Source organism: Chlamydotis macqueenii, chromosome 3 (assembly GCF_036417535.1).
Source record: "Chlamydotis macqueenii isolate bChlMac1 chromosome 3, bChlMac1.mat, whole genome shotgun sequence".
In the NCBI taxonomy this organism is placed as follows: Eukaryota; Metazoa; Chordata; class Aves; order Otidiformes; family Otididae; genus Chlamydotis; species Chlamydotis macqueenii.
Window position 1 is genome coordinate 63,985,874 of NC_141558.1, and position 24,213 is coordinate 64,010,086.

At 42.6% G+C, this 24,213-nt stretch overlaps 1 protein-coding gene across 1 annotated transcript in view; it reads right to left on the reverse strand.

Annotated features, from left to right (window-relative positions):
* Positions 1–24,213, reverse strand: part of TXLNB (taxilin beta) — a 34,826-nt gene that overhangs the window by 4,852 nt on the left and 5,761 nt on the right. Inside the window, exons 3-9 of the mRNA XM_010123377.2 lie at positions 22,661–22,752; positions 18,529–18,699; positions 11,806–12,000; positions 10,028–10,147; positions 6,725–6,799; positions 1,661–1,753; positions 928–1,023 (exon numbers count right to left, since the gene is read on the reverse strand). Coding sequence (XP_010121679.2) covers positions 928–1,023; positions 1,661–1,753; positions 6,725–6,799; positions 10,028–10,147; positions 11,806–12,000; positions 18,529–18,699; positions 22,661–22,752 — 842 coding nt within the window. The remainder of the gene's footprint in view (positions 1–927; positions 1,024–1,660; positions 1,754–6,724; positions 6,800–10,027; positions 10,148–11,805; positions 12,001–18,528; positions 18,700–22,660; positions 22,753–24,213) is intronic.

The window sequence follows — 24,213 nt, forward strand, 5'->3', positions numbered from 1 at the left end:
GTTGTACTGAAGCTTCAAGAGGAAATTCATCCCTGTTACTGCAGTGTATTAGCATTCTCCGTGCAGATTCAGATTAATTTCACTAAAAAATATTTGAAGGAATACCTGTTGATGATCTGTAGTGGTGGAAAAATATAGTAGATGTCCTTAAAGATAAGCATCCAAATGCATGCCTGGTGGGTGTGAATTTTGGGGAAAATAAGCTATGTTATATATTTCTATTATTTTGCCTCTAGGATCTGTGAGAGCAGCCTGAATTGGAACATCTTCTTGCTTCTACACCCAGTGAGTAAACAAGAGATACAGAAACCAGTAGAAATAGCAATAGCACAGAGCTACAAAGCTAACCAGAAAGACCTGGTCTGAGTTCAGTGTAATCTGGGGTGAAACTTCAGGCAGCCTCTTATTTTATTTCAATGAGTTCCAACATGCTTATGAATTTCCTCTGCAATGCCCCTGTGACAGCGTGTTTAAAATGATGGAGAGCCACAGTACTTGCTTTTGGCTCTTAGAGTTTGCCTACACAGGAAGGCATGAATTTAAAGTTCATTAGCTAGAGCACATTAATTCCCTAGGTGGATGCTCTTATGCAGAAAGAAAGTAGCATGAAGTGAACTAATGCCAATTTGCTTCTATGTGAGAGCATTAACAATCACACATTTTTAGAGCACTTAAAATTCAGTTACATAATTCAGGTTCTTGTGGACTTAATTAACGTCTCTGCACAATCTTAAAGCCCCAGCAGTTGGGATTTTTGTCTTTTTTTTTTTTTTAAGACATGTAATTATCAAGGTAGCTTGAAAAAAAGACCCTTAGATTCAAGAACAAATTTTTCATCAATTTCTGGTGGTTTCAGGTCATCTCATCTCCTAGTGGAAGCATTATGTGGGGGAAGGTGTGCATCCTGGGAAGAAAAAGACCACTCACCTCTTCAATCATATCCAGTAACGCTCTGTTACAGTTCTCAAACCTGGATTTCCATGTAGCAGTATCCTTTTCCAACTTCTTAATTTTCTTTGTCATCTATAGAAGCAGGAGGAAAAGCTGAATCAGAATAGATATTCCACGCTGCAGATTAAATGAGGGCAGCCCCTTTATTTAGGTGTTTGGCTGTACTCATAACGCTGCTACCAGCAGCTGTAGTGGCTGTGCTAAGGAATAATTTGTTACAGGAAACAAGGACACCAGCTGCAAGGAAAGAGTCACTTGGGCTTAATGGTGGGGAGGTGTTGGTGGGCACACACTCCAGTGGGAAGGTGTGTAGCCTGTGTCAACCTTTCTGTACTAGCATCAGTCACCCAGGAGGCTCCGGGCCCTCCTGTAGGCATGGGCTGAAAAATGCAGCTCTGGGCTCCCCCTTCAGTATCTCTGAGGGGTTTGTAACCCACCACCACTTTAGGTTTTGGGTAAAATGTTTATTCTTGAAGGCAATTTCAGTTTTAGCTGAAAGGGAAAGGGAAATGTTCAGCTTGCAGTACTGAAGTCTAAGCAGCTGTCAGTTGTGGCTGAGCATGCCCCAGATCTTATTTGGATGTTGGTGAGATTGTTCTCCAAAATATGCAGAAATGGTCCCATCCCACATAAAATTATTGCACTGAGAAATACCAAAATATAAAAGGAGAGTGTTAAGCACAGAGTTCAAATAGAAGCTGCTACTCACTTTCTCCATCTCCTGTTTGAACGTGGCAAACACTTCATTGCTTTTGGTCAATGTTTTCTGAAATTCTTCAAATCTTTCAGAGTAGAGAGCGATCTGCATTAAGAGGGGAAAAAATAACCACAGTAATTTCAATCTCCAGGATGGTGAATTTCTGCTTTGGTAGAAGATAATAAAATAAGTATTGTGTTTGGACATGGAAATAGCTTCTGTTTGGAGACAGTGAAGCACAAACAACAGGGAACTGAAACTCTCGGGATCTTTTTAGGGTTGCAAACTCTTATGATTCCTCCGTTGCAGAAAGGTAAACTCAGGAAGACTAGAGAGACCCAGGCCAGTGATTTTAAAAAGACCTGGGAATTATGGGTGCCATATTCTCCTGAATGCTGCAGTTATGGTGTCTCTACACAGGGTGCACAGAAGCAAAAGAATTTCCTAGAAATGGGGACTTCTGAAAACATTTCCCTAGGTAACTCCGTGGAGATTTCAAGAGGACAGCGTTAAAGCCTACAAAGATTTCCAGTCCCTACCATTCCTCACAAGCCCTGTATAAGTCACCATGTAGACATTGCCAAACTCCAACTTTAACCTGAGGGCGTAAGTCCTGACAGGGTTTAGTGGAGGAGCTCAGTACAACCTGGCTGCCCAGCTGTTTACCTGCCTTCTTGAATACCTGACACGTCAGGCTGGGAGCTGGGTGCTATCCCAGCTACAAGGCTTCTGATGTCTAAGCGCACTGCGGGGGGGAGGCATCCCCACATCACACTGCAGCCACAGTTTCCCCTCTTCCATCTTTCCAATCTGCACTCGGTGGCTCAGGCCGTGGCCAGAAGCAGCATCAGGCAGCACTTGATGTGCTTTGCTGGACTCCACCACCACAAAGGAGCGTTGCTGCTCCCTTCCTATGTTACCTGGCACGCAGGGTAGCCCCACCACTGAGCAAAGCCCACCCTTTCCTTCATGCCACCATGATCCTACACTGGGTGCCTTCAAGCTGCATCCCTGCGCTATGGCGCTATGAGTGAGCTGAGAGGGCACCTTGTCAGCTCTGTTTTGTAGCCTGCATGTGGACTGCAACTGCGGGCAAGGCCAGGAAAGGCGGAGAAAATAACCCCCCTGCCAGCCTCCTCTGCCAGCTTCACTTCACTTCATGAAGCAAAGCAAAAGAAAGATCTATTGCAACGTGCTAGCATTTAAGACTATTAGGACTCCATATTTTGCTGTCGGTTTACACCTGGTAGCCACATGAAAGTTCATCTGTGACTGTATTTTGTCAGTAAGACATATTTTTACATCTAAAATCTGTGTATGTTTTTGAAAAAAAATTGTTCTAAAGATCTGAAGTTAGTTTTTCTGTAAGAATATCTTGGTTTTTGCTTTTTCTGGGTTTTTTTTTTGTTTTCTTTTTTTTTGTTTTTTTGTTTTTTTTTTTTTTTGGGTAGGAAAAGCACTTTTAAAGCTCCAAAATCATGCAGGATGCTAGACAGATAAAGCATTGTTATCTGCCCTTTGGAAAAGAAGACTGGCTCCCACTCAGCCGCTTCCTTCTGGTGCCAGAGCACCTCCAGCAGTGTTCAGGTGATCGGACATTTCATCTGTCCGGCCTGACGGCTCTCGTTAGAAAAAGAGCAATGGGCATAACGTGCGGTGGCAGAGGCAGAGGGGGCACCAGAGCACCTCAGATTAATGGGAGGTTCAAGAGCAGCCTGCAGTTTTTGGTGTCTGGCTGGAGGCTGGCTGCCCTCTCCGCACTGGTGGGGAGGTGACTAAATGGTGAGCTAGGAGCTGTTATTCTGTGGGATGCCAGCCAGCACACACCATCCCCTGACACTGCTCTTCAGTTACTGAGGAAAAGAAGATTTAGAAAATGTGGCTAATAGTGGGGTGGGTTTCATACGGTTATGTTATGAATCATGTCCATTCTGGTTAGTTGTTGTGATGCCGCTTAGAAAAATGTCGTGGCCATAATTGCATTGTACTGTGGATGTGCCCAAGCTCAGTCTAAACTGGCTGTAGCCAGAGCTGTGACCTGTGCACAAACAGAAACACAGAGAGATTTGTTCTAGCAGCCCAAGTGCCACAGCGTAAGTCGGACACTGATACCAGGTGGGACATTTAGAATAGATGTCATGGCTCTAAGGAGAAGTGCTGGAGCATCCCAAAGCCAGATGAAGGAGCAGAAGTGGGAGCGAGCCAATAAACTGGGGCTCCTAGCCCAGAGCCATTGTCTTACAAAAAGCCTCACTTCAATTCTCTGTCTCTGCTTTTCCCTCCCGACTTTTGCTTATTGTTTAATTAGATTAAAAACCTTTCGGGTTTGAACAGGGCCAGCTCTGATCTCAGCTGGGGCCCTAGGCAGTACCACAGCACCAAGAATAGCTTCTGCAATTTAAATTTGAATAATAAATGTGTATGTTCATAGTGGCTGGGAGCAGGCTGTGAGAGCTGTCTCTCAGTAGAAGCACGCGCTCGTGCTGCTCAGTTAGGGAAATGAGGACCTCTCGTTGCTGCCCACCGCCCACCCAGCTCCCCTGACAGCATGGGGCAGGGAGAGCAGAGGCTGCGCTGCTGCCGGGTGAGAACCTGAAAGTGCAAATCTTTGGGAAGGAGGGGCATCTCAGTATCCCCACGCCCTGAGCGTGCTGCAGCTAGGACGCCCCTTTGGCCTGATTGCGTTCTTCTTGGTTGCTACAGAGGTTGCACTACATCGGCTACTGAAAATTAAAGGCCTCGGCTGGCTTTTATCTTCTTACTTTGTTTCAAATCATGCAGCTAAAAAAGTCCGCCTAAGCAGCGTGCCTGGGGAGGGCGTGCAGCGTTCTGGCAAGCAGCACTGCAGTTTGGGTGTATTCCCTGAGCTGGTGCCAGATCCCTGTCACCATTTGGAGGGCCGATTCAGCTGTCTCGAGTGCGCTGTGCTGCCCAGAGACAGGCTGGCATGAAGCTGATGTCCCCTGGCTCCTTCCAGCTGAAGGAAGCATTGGGTGTTCATCACCTCCTCTAAAATGGAGTAGTATCTCACTCACTAGAGCAGGCAGTGAGGGCTATACTATGGCTTCCCCTTATCTTGTTGGCCAATGTCTTCTCCTAATTTCCTTGCAGTTCTTCCTATTACCTATTTGGTATTTTGTGCTGTTTGCATTGAGGAGCCCTTTATGCTTTTTCTGTTCTGTGCTTGCACAGCACCTTGCACAGTGGCATCTGGTCCATGAGGGAGGCCCTTCAGTGCAACTATACTAGAAATAATAAATAATAATAATAATCCTAGTAATTCCAAACGGAGGCTGCTGTGTAAGTGAAAGAGCTTTCACACTTCAGCAGAACACCTAACTGCGTGTTTCATTTCAGCGAGTGAATCACTTAATTTTCATCTATGCAAGCTGCAAGGGGCACATTCATTATCAATGCCTTTGCAGACTTGTTTGACTGGATTTTTCTAAAAGCACTTTTACAATTTCAAATATATGCTTAATATATTCTGGCTTTTATCAATACCTTTAGTTTCATTAAACTGGCTGCAGAGGTCTGCCCGCATGCAAAGGTCTTTCTAGTTGAACATGAAAGTTTGATTAAAACCACTCTGAGAAAATTGGGAGCAGGTTTGCAGTCAGGACAAGCTCAGCTGGAGGCCTTTGAGGTTTGGTTGCAGAACCTGTCAAACTGATGTCAGCAGCAGTTTATGAGATATTCTTTGGGTGCTACCTGCTTATCTCAGCCTTTGAAAAAACACGTAAAGGACCCAGCATGTTTCTCAGCCTTTGAAAAGCACCTCTTAGCATGTTTCCAGGTTAACACTAGCCTTTCTTGATTGCTCAACAGGGATGAATTAGACCATGTACAAGGGCAGAGCTGGAACAACTTACCAGAACCGTGAGCAAGGAGGAGACCTGCTGAGTGGGGAGTTGGGCAGCTGCAGAGGGGCCGCAGGAGTGGGCCCCCCCCAAGCTCTGCTGAGGGGGACCATTCTCACAGACATGTCAAAGAAGATGAAGCTGTGTGACTGTTTCTGTAAGTCTAGGAAAATCTACTGATACTGTCTCTTTTGGATGTGAAAGTCCAGCACGTCATCTAGTGTTCTCACATGTATTCAAGATCGATCATTGCATTGCTCTGAAAGTGTAGTATATACTGCCTGTTTCTTGGTTTTATGGCCTTTCACTCCAGCCTGACTCTTAGTGTAATTTTGGCAAGTAATTTCATTTTATTGAATGTTTCAAATTCTAACTACTGAAATCCTAGAGGCTCCTTTGTATAAGCCCTTAGTAGGCAGAATTCCTGATAAAGTTAATGAAAACTCTGCCTTCACACCTCAGTCCAGAAAAGCACATAAACTCCAGTTTGGTAAACATGTTTCATAATACAGAGGTACTCCAGTGCTTTGCTGGATGGGAAACTTGCCTGAAGGGTAGTTCTGGTGAATAATCAAGCCAAAGCACCCACATAGATTTGTGGTTGAGTATTGTAAACAATTGTAAATCATAGCACCATAAAATGGTTTGGGTTGAAAGCGACCTTAAAGATCATCTAGTTTGAACCCCGCTGCCGTGGGCAGGGACACTTTCCACCAGACCTGGTCTCTCAAAGCCCCATCTAACCTGGCCTTGAACACTTCCACAGATGGGGCCTCCACAGCTTCTCTGGGCAACCTGTTCCAGTGTCTCACCACCCTCATTGTAAAAAATTTCTTCCTTATATCTGATCTAAATCTACCCTCTTTTAGTTTAAAACTGTTACTTCTTGTCCTGTCACTACAAGGCCCCAGTAAAATGTCTCTCTCCCTCTTTATTATAAGCCCCTTTTAAATATTGAAAGGCTGCAATAAGGTCTCCCCAGAGCCTTCTCTTCTCCAGACTGAACAACTCGCATGCCACAGTATGATTTGTAGTATGGGCATTACCTTACAGTTGGCTTGAAAAGAACCTGTTTCCTTTGCAATAGTCTATGGGATGTAGAAGGAAGCTAGAAGGAATACATAGAAAGTATTTTGGATACTTTACCTGGAATGTGCCTCATGGGTTAAAAACTGGGAAAGAAAGGCACACCATGCAATCACCTCTCCTACGTCACCTGTGCCTGCAGGACAGTCTCTTGCTCCTTTAACATTTTGGCCTGGAGCTTCCATTCCGCAGCTTGGTTCAGCAGCTGTGTTGTGGGCAACAGGGAGAAAGTGGTTAGGTCCCTAGTTTATCAGTTGGAAATTCTCATCCTCCAGCTACCTATGCTTTTGCCGCTGCTACCTTGATAAGGAGTGATCTAACTTTCAGGTGAATGTAGTTAGAGGAGTTAGGCAAGACAGCACTTAGTGCTATCCTGAGATGTGGGACGCAGAATTTGGTTTGCAAAGGCATGTTTGAATAGGAGTTCAAAACCTGCTTGGAATGAAGTGTGCAGTACAGTGGGCTCTGTCTTCATCAGAGTTCCAGAGAGAAGTTATGATATTTTCTGGCACTTTCATTTCAGCACAGCTCCAGCCAAATTCCTGCTCTCTGGTGAACGGCAAAGTCCCTTTTGCATTAATGATCAGGACTTAGCACACAGGCATGGTCACAGTCAGATGTGCTTCAAAAAGATCTGCGAACTTTCAGAAAGGGAATGCATAGTAAATGTCATACATTTTCTGGTGTCTGTTATCTTAGGGCTCCATTTACATTGACATGCCATCATTGAAGAATCCCAGCGTGGGGTGATAAATGCCTCACTTAGATGAAGGAGGCAGCCCAGGAAGAGCTTCACTGTAGTTTCATCCCTGGGTCCTCCTGGGAAGATGAGATTCCCTACTTCAAGGTATTTGGCAAAATGACATTCTGACATGCCTGCTGCAGATGGGTGAGTCGGTTGAGGCTGAATGAATTGTAGGAATGAGGCGTACAGAGACTTTTCCAGGCTGCAGTTCTGAGTCAGCACTTCCAAAGTGCCTAGTAATATTCTAGCAATTGGTTCCATCTGAAAGCAGGAAACATTTACTGAAGTGTTGAAGAAATGTGCCTATCACCTATAAAACATTTATAAAGTGTTTTACTGGTTAGGTCAAAAGTATTTTAGAAAAAGAATGATAATGATAGCTTGAGAAATGAAATATAAACAAATTAATTTACCACATGACTTTCTTCTATTGGATTAAATTGTACTGTTTAAAATAGCACAACTGGGCTCTGAAAATATATTGAAAATAAAAGTACTGTGTAAGTCACTAGATCCTACTCTCATATTGGAAGTGAAAGGTGAGTTACAACCACATGCAGAAAATGTATTTGATCCCTAGTAAAAACTTTTATTCTAACCATATTGTTGGAAATAACACATGTAAACTGCTTGAATATCACCTGCAGAAGAGCTGAGGATATACCCTGCAAATGCTGACTGAACAACATAATGAATTCCCTCCCTGTCTCCAGTTGTTCGTGGCACAGAGGCTATCTGAATTAGACTTGTTGTCCATATACATACATATATATATATGTATATATATATATAAAAGCTCTAGAAAAGTATTTCTTCCTTCAATTTGGCCTTTTGATTTGGACCCACTGAATTTTTACCATCTACAGTTTCCTAGACAAGAATGTTTTACAGCTCAAGTATGTGTTGTATGAAGAAATGCCACATTCTGTTTGTTTTATACCTGCCTTAATATTTATTTTGAGAATTTTATTTGATGTTTGTTTAAAGGGAGATAAGTCAAATTCTTGAGTTTAGATCTTGTTGACTAAAATTTCAAATAGGTTGTGTCATAACCAATAAAAAGAGATGGTATAAGTAGGCCTGGGTTAAACAAGCCTCAGTTCATGCATTTGTTTTCTTGGGAGAGGGTCTATTTTACACACAGAAAAATAATTATTTTTTTTTAAAGTTTGGATAAAATCTGGATTTTTAAGATTCACATTTCTTGATATCTACTTGTTTGGGTTTGAGATTTTATTTTTTTTTCAGGCATAATAGGGTGTCTAGTTTGAATGATTTTAATGAAAAGTGCTTTGAAAACCTTCAGAGCTACGCAGTCTCCAGGCCAGTCATTATTCCAAGAACTGGGCTTTTATCTGTATTGCTTAAATCTCAGCTAGGGTTACCTTTGTGCCTGATATGCCTGGGATAATGAAAAGGTCCCACCTCCCGCACCATATCTTCTGCCATAGCACAAGAGATGGACAGAGAAGGCAAGGAAAAGCTGCTTTTTTTTTGCCTGTTAATGAAATCCTTTTTCTCTCCTATTGACCCACATAGCTTCTGCAGCCAGTAAAAATCCAAGAGTTAATAAACTCTTCTTCTGTAATGGAAGCAAGCCACAGAGAAGCTTGCTCAAATTAGCACACACTCTTATGCAGCCTGAGGTCATCTGCAAACACCAAGCTGGGAGAAAACGAATCAGGAGAACTGATACGTTTATTAATAGGCTATGAAGTGGTAACAAGGAGGCCGAAGTATAAAGAAATTAATAAATATTGCATGTGGTGTTTACAAAGCAGCACTTCACTGAAGTGTGGTGATGTTATACTGTATTATTAGAGCTGTGCTAGCTGCTGGAGGCCCAGACAGTCACATCATGCTCAGGACTAAAAAAAGCCAGTCCTCAAGAACATACATTCCCATTTAATGGCATGGATCTCGGGACTGGCTTAATGAAAATTAAGCTTCCCTTTTGCTACCAGACTCTGCAAATTCCAATGATGTAGGAATCTGGTCAATACCTTCCAGTTATATACTTGAAAGCCACAGAGGCTTTAAACTGCAATTAATTGCACATAAGAGTTTGTATTACAAGTGCTAAAAATGTATCGTATTGAAAGGAAGTCCAAGTAGCGCTGACCAGCTACGGCATGATAGTAAAATTGCGTCCTTAGGTAAAGTTGACCCTTTGGGATTGGCAACACGGTGTGAACTATTGCTCCTTATATAGGGAATAACATTCTTATTTGCACATGTAAGGGAATTGTGCAAGCAATGAGATGACCTGCCTACAGAGATGTGATGTACAGAGGCTGCAGGAGGGGACATCTCTCCTTGTCTGAGGTAAAGAATTTTTGTATAGGGGCAAAGACATCAAAGTGAGCCTCCAAGGAGTAATCAAATAGAAAAAAGAATTTAAAAAAAATAACATCACCATGAATCAACTGTGTAGTAATGGTGAGTTAGCCAGAGCAGTCTGTGCTCTCAACTACCGCTCTGCAGTTTGCCTCAAAAACTGTAAATGCCAATGAAAGCAGCCTTTCAGGGGCTGTTCCTTTATGTCGAGCATTGACAGTAGCAATAAAAACGTCTCTGCTACCATCTCCCAGCTCAGACCTGAAGAACCAGTATATTAGTGAAATAGCATGCAGGGCGTGTTTTGGCCTAAAGTTAGGTAAAAGACAGACAGATTAGAAGGATAGGTACATATTCCTTTTCTTTCTGATGTCGCTCCTCGGCTTCCTTCATCATTTCCTGAGACTGCTCCAACTTGGCATCCACCAGTTTCTGTTGAAGTTCTCTGTGCTTAAATATTTTATCAAGGTGCTGTAAGAAAATAAATTCTGCTGAATGCACAGGTTTAATTATGTACACCGACCTTCATGCTCACACATGTACAGCTGTCTACTGCACGCTCATAAGAAAAAAATACTGCAAAACAGGAAGGCTCCCAACCTATTGCAATTACTAAAAAATTACAGCACTGATAAGAACAAACTGTGGCAGAATTTGCGTGGGAAGGGAAACCTTTTTACGTTATCTAGTTTGATTTATTGTAGGGGGGAAAAAAAAAGCCTTAGCATCTTTGCCAGTTCTATGGTTTGCATACGAAGTCATCAGTATAATCCAATATAACCGAAGATGAAATAATTGCTCATTAATAATAAATATACAGAGGACACACTTTTTTTGAGCTGTTAAGTGACCACTGAGTGGATAAATATGTAAAGACACATTGCACCTGCAGCACCTGGGAGCACAGGCACGGCTCGCGCCGTCCTCTCTGTAAATACAAGCCCCATGTGTCCCCTTTGCTCTGGTCACGCACGCACAACATGGCCTTGCAGGGCCTGGGTGAAAGTACAGGAGTGGGGATGCAGCAGAGATAGCCCAGATGAACCAGAGGCCTCCTCTGGCCTGTAAAACATTTGGCTCCATGGTGACCTTCAGGAGGTAAATGTTGCTGAGTGCTCTTCACTCTTGCTTCATTTAGATAAAATTCACAGGAGCAAATATTCTGAGCACATCCCTCTGCTTTACATTTTCTTCTCACAGAAACCACAAGACAGGAACATACATTTCCTTTGTTCAGCATAAGATTTCAAACATCATGCAACAGATTTGGAAATGCATGCATAGTATCGGGTATTCCAGATTGTAAGGACAGATTACTTATGTTTTATTCAGTATGATAATGTTGTCTGGTTGCACTGAGGCTCACAGTAAATGTAGTTAGAAACAATGAAAGACCCATTGTGATATTTGTTAGCATTTGTCATAAAACAGAAAAAAAAAAAGGTAGTTTGTGATTTTACTGGAGGGGTTTTTTTTTGTGTCAAAATTTTCTGACCAGCTCTAATGTTTACAGAAAGAATAATTTCCCATCTGTCTGTTATCTGCTAGATCTTATCGTGAGCACTGTGCCTGCAAAGATGAATCTATTCCAGTGCAAAGGGGCTCCTTTATCTGTCGTCTTAAATTTCTGCTTCTGGGGAAGGGGCAAAGCATTTACATCAGAGGCCTTCTCAGCAACCTGTGTCTCAAGGGAACAAAAGTATATTTGGCATCACCAGAAGAGCCAGCTGTCCAAAAAGATGGGAGCTGGGAGGTGCTCGGTAGGGACTTGGGGGGAAGCAGGAAAGAGGTGCTGGAGCAGGTCCCCAGTGATTTTGGGGGAGCTGTGAGAGGGCCGGGGGGGCAGCCTAGCAGGCAGCTGGCACACCTTGCTGCTTGGGTGCCTCGGCTCCTCTCCCCACAGCCCAAGGCTGCTGTGGGTGCTGCAGGCAGGGTGCTGGCCCACACAAGGCCTTGCCTGCAGAGTTGGCAAGGTGAAGTCCCGCTCAAATGGCAAAGCACAGTGGGACTATCCCTGTGACCTCCGCAACACAGAACAATAGCCAGCGGGGAGGCCAGGCTGGCAGTGCTTTCTGCTTTCCCCCGGGGTTTGGTGCCGGTCCCCACAGCAGCCAGGGCATTGCTCTCACCTCTTCCCGCAGCTCGTACTGGTCAATGATGCTTTTCAGCTTCTCTGCCAGCTCCGTGTTCTCCTGGCAGAGCTTCATGTTCCTCTCACTTTGCTGCTCGATCTGAGCCTGGATTTCACTCAGCGTGCCCTGGAAATGATTAGTGATTTCTTTCCTCTTCTCGTCTTCCTCCCGTGCCCGCTGTATTGTTTCCTCCTGTTGTTAAATGGGAGAGAATGTGGTCGTGTAAGTAAGATGCGTAATAAGCAGTTCCAGAAAGATACTGTTTCAAAGTAGCGTAAGTCTTCCCTTTGAAGGATTATACGTGTTTGCATTCCTCTTTGGAGATTTTTTTGCTTTCATCTGCTCCAGCATTAGGCATGATTCTAAATGTACAGAGCAAATTACAAAGTGGCCTTGAAAAAATTAGGGAGCTAAGAATTTGCATTTATAAAGACGGATGTAGAGCAGTGTTTCAGATCAAAGCAAGCCTGGAAAAGGGGACATACATGCATGTCTTGATTCATGATACCGCAGCACAGCTTTTGCTGTGGAAGAAGATATTTAGCTGAAGTAGTCGAAAGCTCTTTTATCAAAATTCTTTTTGATTGAATTAAAAAATCACCCTTTGAAATGCCTCCTTTTAACTAGGAATCCTCAGATCAAATTTATGGTATTTGGGATTTTCATTTTTAAGAGAAATCCATCACTTTCTGTAGAATCCCTCCCAATTTCTCAGTTTTCCTTCCCAAACTTTTTAACTGACACCAACATTTACACTAATTTATTAGGTAATGGAGTGAAGCAAAGCTTGTGGGCTGTTTCTTACAGAATCAAAGCAGAGAATCAGAATTTTACCTAGAGAAAGATAGATGGATTTCTTTTTTCAACCAATTATTGAAATTCTGCTTTGGATTTGTTTATATACAATACAATACAGAAAGAATCTGGATTAATTGCCTTGGATCCAGAAATATGGACTGGTTTTATTCCCTGCTCATTTGCTTTCAGGGCAGCTGCCCTTCTGGGGAATGTAATCCTGATGTACAGTGGCTAGGACCATATCAGCTATACTTAAAAATCATGCCAGAACCACGTTAAGAACCCACTCCATAGTATGCAAATGGCATACTCTAGTAAGGCTTCAACTAGCGTGGTCATTTACATAAAAATATCTGATAACACTGCATATGGATATCTTCTATAAATATACTTGAATAAAGCCTCAGCTGACTCTAATGCCGTATAATTTATATCATAAATGTGACACAAAAGGTGTTGATTCGGGCCTTACTCTTAAACTAAGACAGATACAAAAAGACCCAGTTTCTACTTGGCGTGCACAACACAAGCCTGATGTTGGACAACTGCTGTTCAAGGTAGGGGACGTTTGTCCTTTTGCTGACCAGGGAATGATAGACACGGCAATGCCTTGGATGATGGCAGGAACGTATTGCAGCCATTAGTGCTAATAATTATTAGCACCACAATTTCTGTAGTGCACAGAAATCACCATGAAGCCCTGCCATGCTCTGCAGTTTACACAAGAACATGTGTGTACTCTCAAGCAGAGTAAAACAAAACGTGAGCCCAAAAGGACTCTCACTCTTCAGAGGAAGAAAGAATTTCAGATGGAGCTGGGTAAATGACCTGGGGGGTCCTGGTTCTGTACCTGGGTCGGAAATCGGACACACGAAAAATCTGCAGCAAGATGAAAGGGAAGCTCTCTAATTTTTTTTTTTAATTGGTGAGAATGATTTTGAGTCAGCCTGAAACATTTTGCTTGACCAGAAATTGAGATGTGTTCTGTTTGTAGTTATTTTTGTTTAACCCTTTTTAGTACAATATTGAAACAGAAATGCTGTTTCAAATGTAGAGTTAAAGCTTTAGCATTCCCAAAAAGGAAATATTTAATTTTCTTTTGAAAGGGGATGTTTACAAACAATGCCATCCTTTTAATTTTTGTTAGAAACTTTGCCAAATTTAACTTGAATTCCTAAATAGTTTCAGTCAAATCAGAACTCCATATTACCTCTAATAAAAGTTTGAAAAACTGCTCATGCCTCTTAGTGCTCCATTGTATAGGTGCAGCCCTCAGCAGGGAGAAGAGTGACCAGGTGCTTTCACTTCAAGAAGTCAAAGACAGCATGAGATATTGAACTTGCATTTCTGGAGTCCTATTTCTATGGCTTCAAAACATCCTTCCTCAAAAATACTTTATTGTTTCAGTGGACCAAATGGTGCTATAACACATCACTGCTGTGATGTAGAGGTCTCTGGAGTAATAAATCCAGCTGAATATAAAACAAAAAATTGGTGGATTGTGTGTAAGTCACACTGAACAGTTCTGTTGCAAGGTGAAACAAGGTGTCCCAAGAGTAGCAATCATGCAAATATATTAAAAAACTGAAACCATGAGCATGTGTTACTCAGAGGATCTTATTTCCTGCTCATCCTCTCTTCTGAGGTAGAATAATTATACAGAGCACAGAGACAATACAAAGATTCATGGTTGAAGACACTGAGCCAGGAAGCATTTAGTTGCAGGGCATAGTATTTCTCTTGACCTCTTCTGCTTCGGAGAAAGAGATATTTGAGGAGGATATTTGCCTGGGGGTGGGCTGGGGTGTGTCCCAGGGAGCTCCTCAGAGTCCCTCATAAAATGGCAGTGATTTGTTAAATCCTGCAGATCCCAGTTACAGATGAAGAGTGGGTGTGGGTGAGAGGAGCTGGCTGAGCAGAAAGGTGAATGTGTGGCCAAGTCACAGTGCAGAGACCTGCAGCCGTTGCCCCTTCACTGAGCCAAGGAAACAAAACCCCTCCGTGCTCTGCCGCACCATGGAACTGACTGGGATGCTGACAGTGCCCAGCTGATGTCCGGTCCCAAAGGTCATACGATTTCAATGTCAAAGTGCTCCTGATAATACCATGGGAATAGTGATGGGCTGTTGGAAGTGTCTGTTCTAATCCTGAGCCTTTACTAGCTGTAAAAGCCTACGGCTGAGGCTGCACCTGCGCTGGAGCCAAGGAGGAGGCTGGGTGCCCACAGTGGCAGCACGAGAGCCCTGTGTCCCTGCCCTGCGGGGACATCTCCCCTTCACTCACCTCACCTGGGCAGGCACAGTCTGGCAAACCCCAAATCATCAGCATCACCCAGGTTTTATTATCATAAGGCTACAACCTCAACTCTTTGCTTATACCTGTCCTCTTAACCTGAGAAAATGCACTTTTTTTCCAATAGGTTCCTTAGACCTTCCCATTTCAAGACCTCATAGTCAAAAGTAAGATCCCTAAGTTTTCCCCAAAATTGGACACTTGAAAACTGACTTCTGTTGTGTGTTACTGCTGTTGCAGCTGAAGTAGCTGTGTGGAGTCCATGGCTCCTGGCTGGCTTGGTTGTAGGGAGCAGAGCAGAGGGTGTTTGCAGTGGTGGCTTCTCAGCCCCATCAGCATGGGGAATTCATTACATGCAAACCACGCAGGCCTTGTCAGCTGCTTCACTTTGTGCTTATTCTTTTAATAGTTTTAAATTAAGTGCTTAGTTTCAGAGAGAAAATAAAAATCATTGTAAGTTATTTTTAGATTTCCAGATGTGGAAGACTAAAGTCCAGCCATAAACTACTGTTCCCTTTCCTCTGCCCTTTCTTAATCTTTGCGCTCTATATCTACCCTATCAAAGATAAATTATTGTATCCTACTGCAGTACTGCTATAATTATGTGTTTTACTGCTAAAAATGTAAGAATATATTGAATAAAACCTTATAAAATAGACACAAAGATATTTTGCAGTTTGGGATTTGTCACTAGAATGTAAGATAATTTGCGAATGGAAGGACAGGATTGTCTCTGGTCCTCCTCTCTCTCTGGGGCAAGTCAAGAAGACTGTTGGTCTGCTGAAGTCGTAGCAGCCGCAACGATACGAGTGCAGACTCCTATTTTTCACTGACCCGTTCTCCTCATTACCAGGCACCATGGTCTGAGCCTCAGGTCTGCAATTTGGAACTGAGCCCACAATCAAAGCTGTTGACTGCAGTGACATTTGTATGAAAGTCATTGTTTAATGCCTGATAGCAGGAAGGATGAGGGACTTGAGGTGTTTGCGTCACTACAAGATGCTAAGTAGCCACCAAACTGTCAGATAACTACCAGAACATGAACACAATGCAGAGAAATGAGGGGCTGTTGGTCTTGGCAGAGCTACTTTCTATTGCAGTGGGAACACATTCTGCTATTTCATGAACATTTATTCTGCTTTTCTTGGAGGGAGAATTAAACATCTGTTTTCTGCTGTGAAGTATAACTGCAAGGAAGTAATCTGAATAACTGGACTGTAAGTCAGTCAAATTTTGAGGCCAGTATCCAATACGAACCAGAAATTTTTCTTCTCTGCTCTGCACTGTGGATTTTCAGTGCAGCTCCACATTGCGTATTCATCACCACTTGGCTGCACCTATCTCCAGTTAATGGGAATTCCACACACCAGACGAGTGAAGATGACATTTACATGACATGATGTACATATAATAGCATGATGTACATACATGGCAAGTCAGAGTCGGTTCATGATCTGGCCAGGCCAGGTTTCTCCTTTGCTGTTGGAATGACATAGTCTCCTACAGTTTTTATTTTCTATGCTTTGGGATATAACCAGAAGTGCTAATCCCAAGTGCTAAAAAATTATGAATCAGCTTCTCTGTCCTGCCAAAACCAAAATAAAAATGACTTAAGCATGAGATTTTAAAAATAACATTTGATGGATTCTCCAGTTCTGGGCCCTCTCAGTACAGTCATAAGTGAAAGAAAAAAATTGTACTCATTAAAATAAAGGGAAGATGAGATTCTGGAGATTCACAGGTGTCCAGGAGCTAAGCTTAAACACAAATATTCCAAGAACTATCTTAAAATTCTTAGAGAGACAAAAATGAATAAAGATACTGAGTGCCTTTGTTTATTAGTTGAATCCTCATTCATTCTGCAACTATATTTTGTTTTACTGTCTTATTTAACTTTGCTGTTCTTACACTGAAAGCACAGGAACCAGAGGAAAGCTAGTATTCTGGGTTTCTTGAAAGTTCTCCAAATTCTTAGAAAGACGTGGCCAAAATCTGAACATTTCTTCCTACTACAAGAGCAGTTCAGGTACCTTTCCTGGCTCACCTGACGTAAGTACAGGATAAAAATCAGGACTGAGTCTGAAATTAATAGATTTATTTAGGGGACCTAGTCCTAAAGTGAAACAGTCCAACAAGTGGAAAGATGTTGGAAAGAGACTTCTGTAAATGTCAAGATGAAATGTCTAATTAAGTATTTATATGCAAAGAGAAAGGAAAAATCATGCTCTCTACTAGTGAAATTAATAAGGAAATGATAACTAGGAAATTATGTGAGGAATTCAACAAACCCTGTTCCAAATATGTTTTCTGTATAGAATTAGTTTTTCTCTATACCCCAGTTTCCACTGATTTGTTCCGCCAATATGATTTGTTTGTTTTGGAAATCCCAGTTAAGTCTATGCAAAGCACTGTACACCGCACTCTTAAATCACTTTAAAATTGGCTTGTATTTCTGCTGAAGATTTTGCTCAAAGAAGATTTGGTAAATCAACATGGATTAGCATCAAGGTATAGCTCAATATGCACCAGGTTTGGTACAAATGACAGGCACAAATTTAATTGACACCAGCAGTTTTGCACGGCTATAACTGAGCACACAGAGATCTGCTTCTGATTTTCCTAACTAACTTATTAAGCTGCTTTTGTCCTTCTACTAGTGCACAATTTGAGTTTATATGTGGTTGTTCCCCCGTCCCAGCGATATTCTTCCCAACAGAAAATGAAAGTCAGTGTTATACCTTGAGGGCCCACTCCTGAGCTGGTGGAAATGAATGAAAATCCGTTGCGGTTAATAGAGGTTATATCAGGTGAAATTCTTGCTGATGGGAATTCATATGTGTAATTCTATACATAACTATATTCCCATAAAGAAGGATTTTGACTAGATCAAAGTAGAGGCTTTTTGTATAATAATACCACCACAATCACTAAGATGTACTTGGAAAAAAAAGATGACAACAGAAATATACTTCTTGAACCTAAAATTTTTCAAGAAGCATAATCATATTATAAATCTCACATTTAAATAGCATGATGCACCAAATAATAGGCAAATGTGGCATATGGATCCCAGCCTTTTGACACTCCTGAAAATTTCCTTTTTGGACTGATGCTGGTAATCCAAACAACTTCCACAAACAGTGTTGGCAGTCTTCCTGTCTTGAGGCTTGATGTCTGGAGGCAAATAGCCTGATTGACTAACCCTCACAGATCACTTTAAATGCTCAAGTGCTCAAATTACATGAAAACACCTGTCAGCCTTCTGTGAGTCCCCTGGAGCAAAGCTGATGCTCCTATTACTCTGGCCATGCACATGCACTGGTATCTGCAGTCTCAGGAACCTGGTCCGATAGCACCATTGGTTTTCTCTGTGCTGAGCTCCCTGAGAGAACGCAAGGAGGGCTTACAGCTAATGTGGGCAAACTCAATGTCCAAAAGTGCTTGGATATTTCCAAATGAGGAATAAAGGGGTCTTGGTGTAAATGGGCCTCAAGACTAAAGCCTATATATAATTACATGTTGCACGTGCAGATGCAAGCATCTCTTTGATTTGGTACTAGAACAAGATCAGAAAGCATCAGCATCTTCTTCCCCGCCACTGCTGGGTACTTTGATAAAGCCAACACTCACCTTGAGGTTTTTGTTGTGCCTCTGGAGCTCCCGGCACAGACTCTCCAGCTTGCTACGGGCGAGGATAGCTCGGCTGTGCTCGCTCTGCAGCTGGTCCTTCTCCTTGGTGATCTGGGCCTGCCTCTTCTGCAGGTACTTGAGCTTTTTCTGCTCGGCACGATGTTCTTCGAGCTGTGTGGGGAATGGGGATTAAAATCAAAAGAAGAGGGACAGCAAAGAAAAGAAAATGAGCTCTTTTGGTTTTGGGAAATTCTTCACGCTTTCTTAACCTCTTAGGAAATGTTTTGTACTTATCAGTGCTACTGGGAGAGGAGCGAGCGACCTGGAGGGAGTCCCAGGCCTGCTTGGTGCAACAGTCCCAAGTGTGCGGCCGTGTGGGAGGGTGAACATAATTTTTAATACCCTTGTCACACCATTTCAGCCCTTCCTTCTTTGGTTTGGATTTCTTTGAAGGACTGCTGTGAGGTTTTTATTTTTGCTTCAGCATTAGGAACTTGAGCAGCCGGTAGTGGTTTGTGCAGTGAGATTTCTCCAGATCATGAGGTAACGCAATAGTTGCTCCTTCTGTTTTGCATCTTCCTGACAAAGAAGTGGCTTCCTAGATACCCAGCAACCTGCTGGAAATAGCAACAGCAAAAGAGGACCTGGAGACTAGGGATGCTGTCTTTTTGGGGGCTTTGCTTCTGATGGAGGAGAATGCTCCTCAGGGAAGAGTTCCCCAAAAGACACATAGGCATCTCCTCTTGTCAGGCTCCTCTTGCTTGTGGGTCCGCATGGGACTGTTTGTCAGTTGTGTTTCTGAAGGTCTTGTCATCAGTGGGGATGGGTTATGGTGAATCAAACATCTTTGGGGATCTTCAGCTCCATGTAATTACTGAAGAAAACACGGGCAGTCCCTGAAGTTCACTTGGGAACCTGCTGTTCCTGTGGGTGCGTGGCTCTTGCCTTCCCTAGAGGGCTGGCAGGGCTGAGGGGGTATTTGGAGAGGGGAAGAGGAGTAGCAACAGAATTGCTAATAGCAGTCTCCACACAGGCTGGTCATTTCTTCTGACACGTGTCTATTACTGGCTGTTTTAAGAAAAAATCCTGCACTGCAGATTAACACTGTAACAGACATGTCAGAGAAGCATTTTGGTTCTGAAGCTTTTAAAGATTTCTTCTCTTGTTCTGATGCACAGCAGCACTCCTGGCTGTATTACGGGTGTGCATACATTGTGAGACATTTCTGAAGTCCAGATGTTTTCTGGTTGAAAAACAGCAGCAATGTGCAAACCTTAATAATAATACTTGCTATTAAGATTATATTGGCTCATGATGTGCTACCACCAGTACTAATTATTAACCCCAGTACAACTGGGAAAGTCTGTGAATACATGGGAATGCTGTGCAGCACCAAGACAGTCAACAGGCATCACGTTTTACACTTTCTCTGCCTCAGGACCTGTTTTCTGCAGATGTTTTGTAATTTATGCTTACAGTACAGAGCTCTGTGAATGATCAGCTAGGCATACCACAGAACAATGCCCTCACCAGCCTGCAGTATATTTACTGTTTATGCTCAACTTTCAGCATGTGTGTTCAGTGTTTTTACTCTAGTAGATCAGAATAGGGGCTTTTGCAGTGGCTAGCTGCACTAGTTGAAATAATTTTTCTAGTACTGTAGGGAAAAAAATAGCCTCTCTGTAATTAAGGCTGAGATTTGTTTTCTTTTATAAGCTTGATTTTGGCCCCTTCTCCTTCCCTTTTAAAAACACAAAAAAGGTTCTTTTTGTTTCATATTTTGCATACGTAGCCTGTGCTGAGCTGGTAATGATTTATCCAAATTTTAGGTGATTCACTCAAGTTGTGCTTGAGATAGAATAAAATAGGTTTTAATCGTGATATGAAAAATCTTCTAAGCATTTTTTTCTCCCTTTTCCATAAAAAGGACTTGCACTAGAAACTTGCATTTCAAAATTCTCAGGAATGTCTAAGACATGGTGTTACTTTTGCACTGAAGAAGGGAATTCACTGGTAAATAGGAATGACAAAAGAGCCACCAATGATAAATTTTAAAGAATAATTAATGAAGTATTAGCTAAAATTAACTACAAATAGAAGGAATTCTGATTTTGGAAGGCTGACCTAGAGAGATAAACTCTCAATTTAGGAAAAAAAGTTTTATCTTGACCCCACAATGACAATGAACACACTCATATTTATTTATTTATTAGCATACAGTTCTTGCACCCAGCACTTGTGAGACCCTCAGGATCTCTGAAAATAAACCAGCCACAAGCAATTCTGCAACAGACATTTGTAGGCAAAAGCTGAAGTAAAGCACAGTCTGCTTTACTAACCCTAATCACTGCCTACGCCAGTATTAGTGAATAAAACGTTCTCTGATGGCAAGTACTGTGGCACGGCTTGTGCCCAGATGGCTAAACTGCCTTTCTCCCACGGCCGCGCAGGCATGGCTTCCTCCGCACTAGCCCATGCTCTTCCCTGATGCCTTCCATTTCCTGGTGTACCCACCAGGGCATGTGCTGGCAGTTAAAGAGCACGTAGCGGGGTGGCTGTGAGGAAGCGCTGCTGCTGTGCAGGGTCCTTGAGTACAGGCAGCAGCAGCAGCACTGTCTCATGCAACGGAAGCCGTTGCCGGCACCCAGCTCAGCCTGGCACCATCCCCTGGGCTGTGTTGCAACAAGCACTTCTGTCACCACATGATTCACAAGACCAAGCTGCTGAGCTGGCTAGAAAACAACTCAGCAAAGACAAAAAGTGACCTGAAGTGTGGGATGGGGATGGACAAGAGGGAGCAGAGAGAGTGGTAACTCTGTCTTGGTGGAACATTGGAGCAGGCTGCCCAGAGAGGTTGTGGATGCCCCATCCCTGGAAATGTTCAAGGCCAGGTTGGATGAGGCTCTGAGCAACCTGATCTAGTTGGAGATGTCCCTGCTTCTTGCAGGGGGGCTGGACTAGATGACCTTTAAATGTCCCTTCCGACCCAAACTGTTCTATGGTTCTATGATTCTACTACAGACAACTTCTGGCAAGTTATTGACCACAGTACACCCCTCAGCCATGCTGAGTGAGCAGTGTAAGGCTTTCTCCAACAAGCTTTTCATTATATTTATTAAATGATTTATTTCAGTGACATAACACAGTATGACACAACTGAATACTCGGAAAGGATTTAGCACCTTTCTCTTGCATGGTTTACTGGCAATGCAGCCCCTCTTTTATACAGCACTCCAATGATGTTTGAATGTACTGGAGAGTACATTACAGAGGAAGAAGATCTAATCCTTGGACATGAAGTTCCTTTAAGCACAAGCTAAACCATAAACAGCCTGAGCAAAATTTAAGAAATCAGATGATTTTACATGAAAAAAAGGAAAAGCTGAAATTCACGTTGTGATGAGACATGGGCATATCTGTGCATAAAACCAATTATAAAGTCAATGTTCTGCTTGGCACATTTTTCAGTGCTCTACAAACTGTAAAATGCTGCAGCCTTTTCCTTTGTAAGATTTCCACAGCTTATGGTCATAAAGTCCTTCGACTACTTAGATGAAAACACCTGATCTGAAAATAAAACACCTGAAGTGTGGGAAGAACAGAGTCTGGTGGGTGGCATTGTTACAAGGGTGACATTATGGTGGCAGCGGCTTTGACTCTTCATTTCACTGTGTTGTGGTTTCTCTCATGATTAGCGTCAGTTCTCTATTTTTTTTTGCTTCCTAACATTTTATACTAACCCCTGTATTATTTTCATTTTTATTAAATCACCGATATGTAATTTAAAGCAATACCTGCACACAGAGGTATGCAAAACTCCTTGCAGAAGGCAAAGGCAGGAGCCTAGACACTAGTCTTGTGTGTGGGTCTGCTTGGCAGATTCACCTTTAAGTGCAAATATTCTGCCTCATCAACTTTTTAACACAAAGTCCAGCTTGTTTTCCTCACTTTTTACTTTTTTTTTCCTCCTTCTCACTCATTATTGATTATTTAACCCTGCAATTATTTTGAGATTCACTTAACAAGACAGATACTACTACTACATGAGTTTTGACCATACTGCATGGCATCGGTGTTTTTGTACCTTCCTGTATAGGCAGTTTGCACAGAAAAGAACCAATGCTGTACTAACCAGCTCAGCATATTTCTTAAACAACAGGTCCAGCTTCTCCTCTGGAGTATTCAGCTTGTTCAAGCTTTGCATCAGTAGGGTGGCTTCTTTCCCTTAAAAACAGAAGAAGCAGAGATTTGATGGTAGATGTAGTTTGTAGCTGAGGTACTGTTATGAAATTTGTTCTTTGATGCATGAATCTGTAAAAACACAGGGGTAAATGGGGCATTTTGGAAGGAAGGGAGTAATGTTTGCTATATATTTTGGGGGTTTTCTTCTCCCCGTAAGAACAAACATGTTTGAATTTTCATCCATTTCAGACCTCAGTAATGTGCTGTCTTCTAGCAAAAGCATTGGCTGTGAAATGCTTTTGTCCTGTATAATTTGATTTTCATTTAATGTTTTTGCAACATGACTGAGTCACATATATGGCACATTTGACTGAAATAGGATGGAAAGGGCCTGGACCTCTAAGGCTCAGAAGTCAGATCTCTTTGCAGGTGAAAACCGATCAAAGCTGATGTTCTCCGCTCCTGTGCTGCTCAGTAAGGAAGACTAAGTTAGGTACGGAGACCATGGTGTGGATGGAAACAATCAGAGTGGTGGGTACTGCCAGCCAGGTCTGGGCTACATGATCGTGGTGTAAATCAGTTCTCTAACTTGGTGAAGAGAGTATGGATACCAGAGACAATGCTTTCACAGTCTAATAACTATCTGAGTGTGCATAGCTAATTCACTGTGTCCATTTACATATTGCTTCTCTTCTGATACCTCTTGGTATTCCTTTCAGCCCTGAGTATGAGCTGGAGCTTGAACACCGCTTGTTCATTGAATACAAAATGTCCCTGGCATCCCTGGAGATAAGGATGGCTGTGGTGCCAGGGGCTTGGCTGTGTTTTTCCAAACACTCCTCTTTCCTGAGGCTGGGAGAGCAAATTTGCTGTCTGCTTTAGGCTAGACCTTTTCTACTTCAAGCCTAGTGCAGTCCAGGAGTACTGCCTGTGGAGAAAATCCACTATTTCACACTAAGTTGTCTCTACAGCACCAGTATAAATAAGTTGAAGAGAGCTAAAATCAAATCCTGGAGTGAAAACTGTTGCAAGTGCAGCTGGTGCTTTGGTAGGATTTTCACTGGTTGTGGAGAGGTACCAACAACTGCACCAAAGCCAAGGCAATAGAAACTGAGGAACTTTCTTTCTCCTGGACATTCAAGGAATTTGGGGAAAAAAAAAAATCCCTGCTCTGTCCTATGCTTAGTCCCTTGTCTGTAAGAGTGTTCTGCAGTGATTTTTCTATTGGCTTACCCTGCGGTTGGGTTTGGGTTCTCACGCAAAGGAGAGGCTTGATGATTGGCAGAAGTTAAATGTAGGAAGGGAAATAAATTAGGTTTGCTAGATTGGGATGTAACTACATTGCTCTCTAGTGGCTGCCCAGCAGAAAGGACACACTTTACAAAAACTGGCTGAGACTTCGTTCCAGCTCAGCTAACAGAGCCCTGCCATAGCTGAGTGCGCTCCAAGCACTCGGCTTAGAGAGAACACGCATATTGGCTTATTTCATATACTCCGTGATGA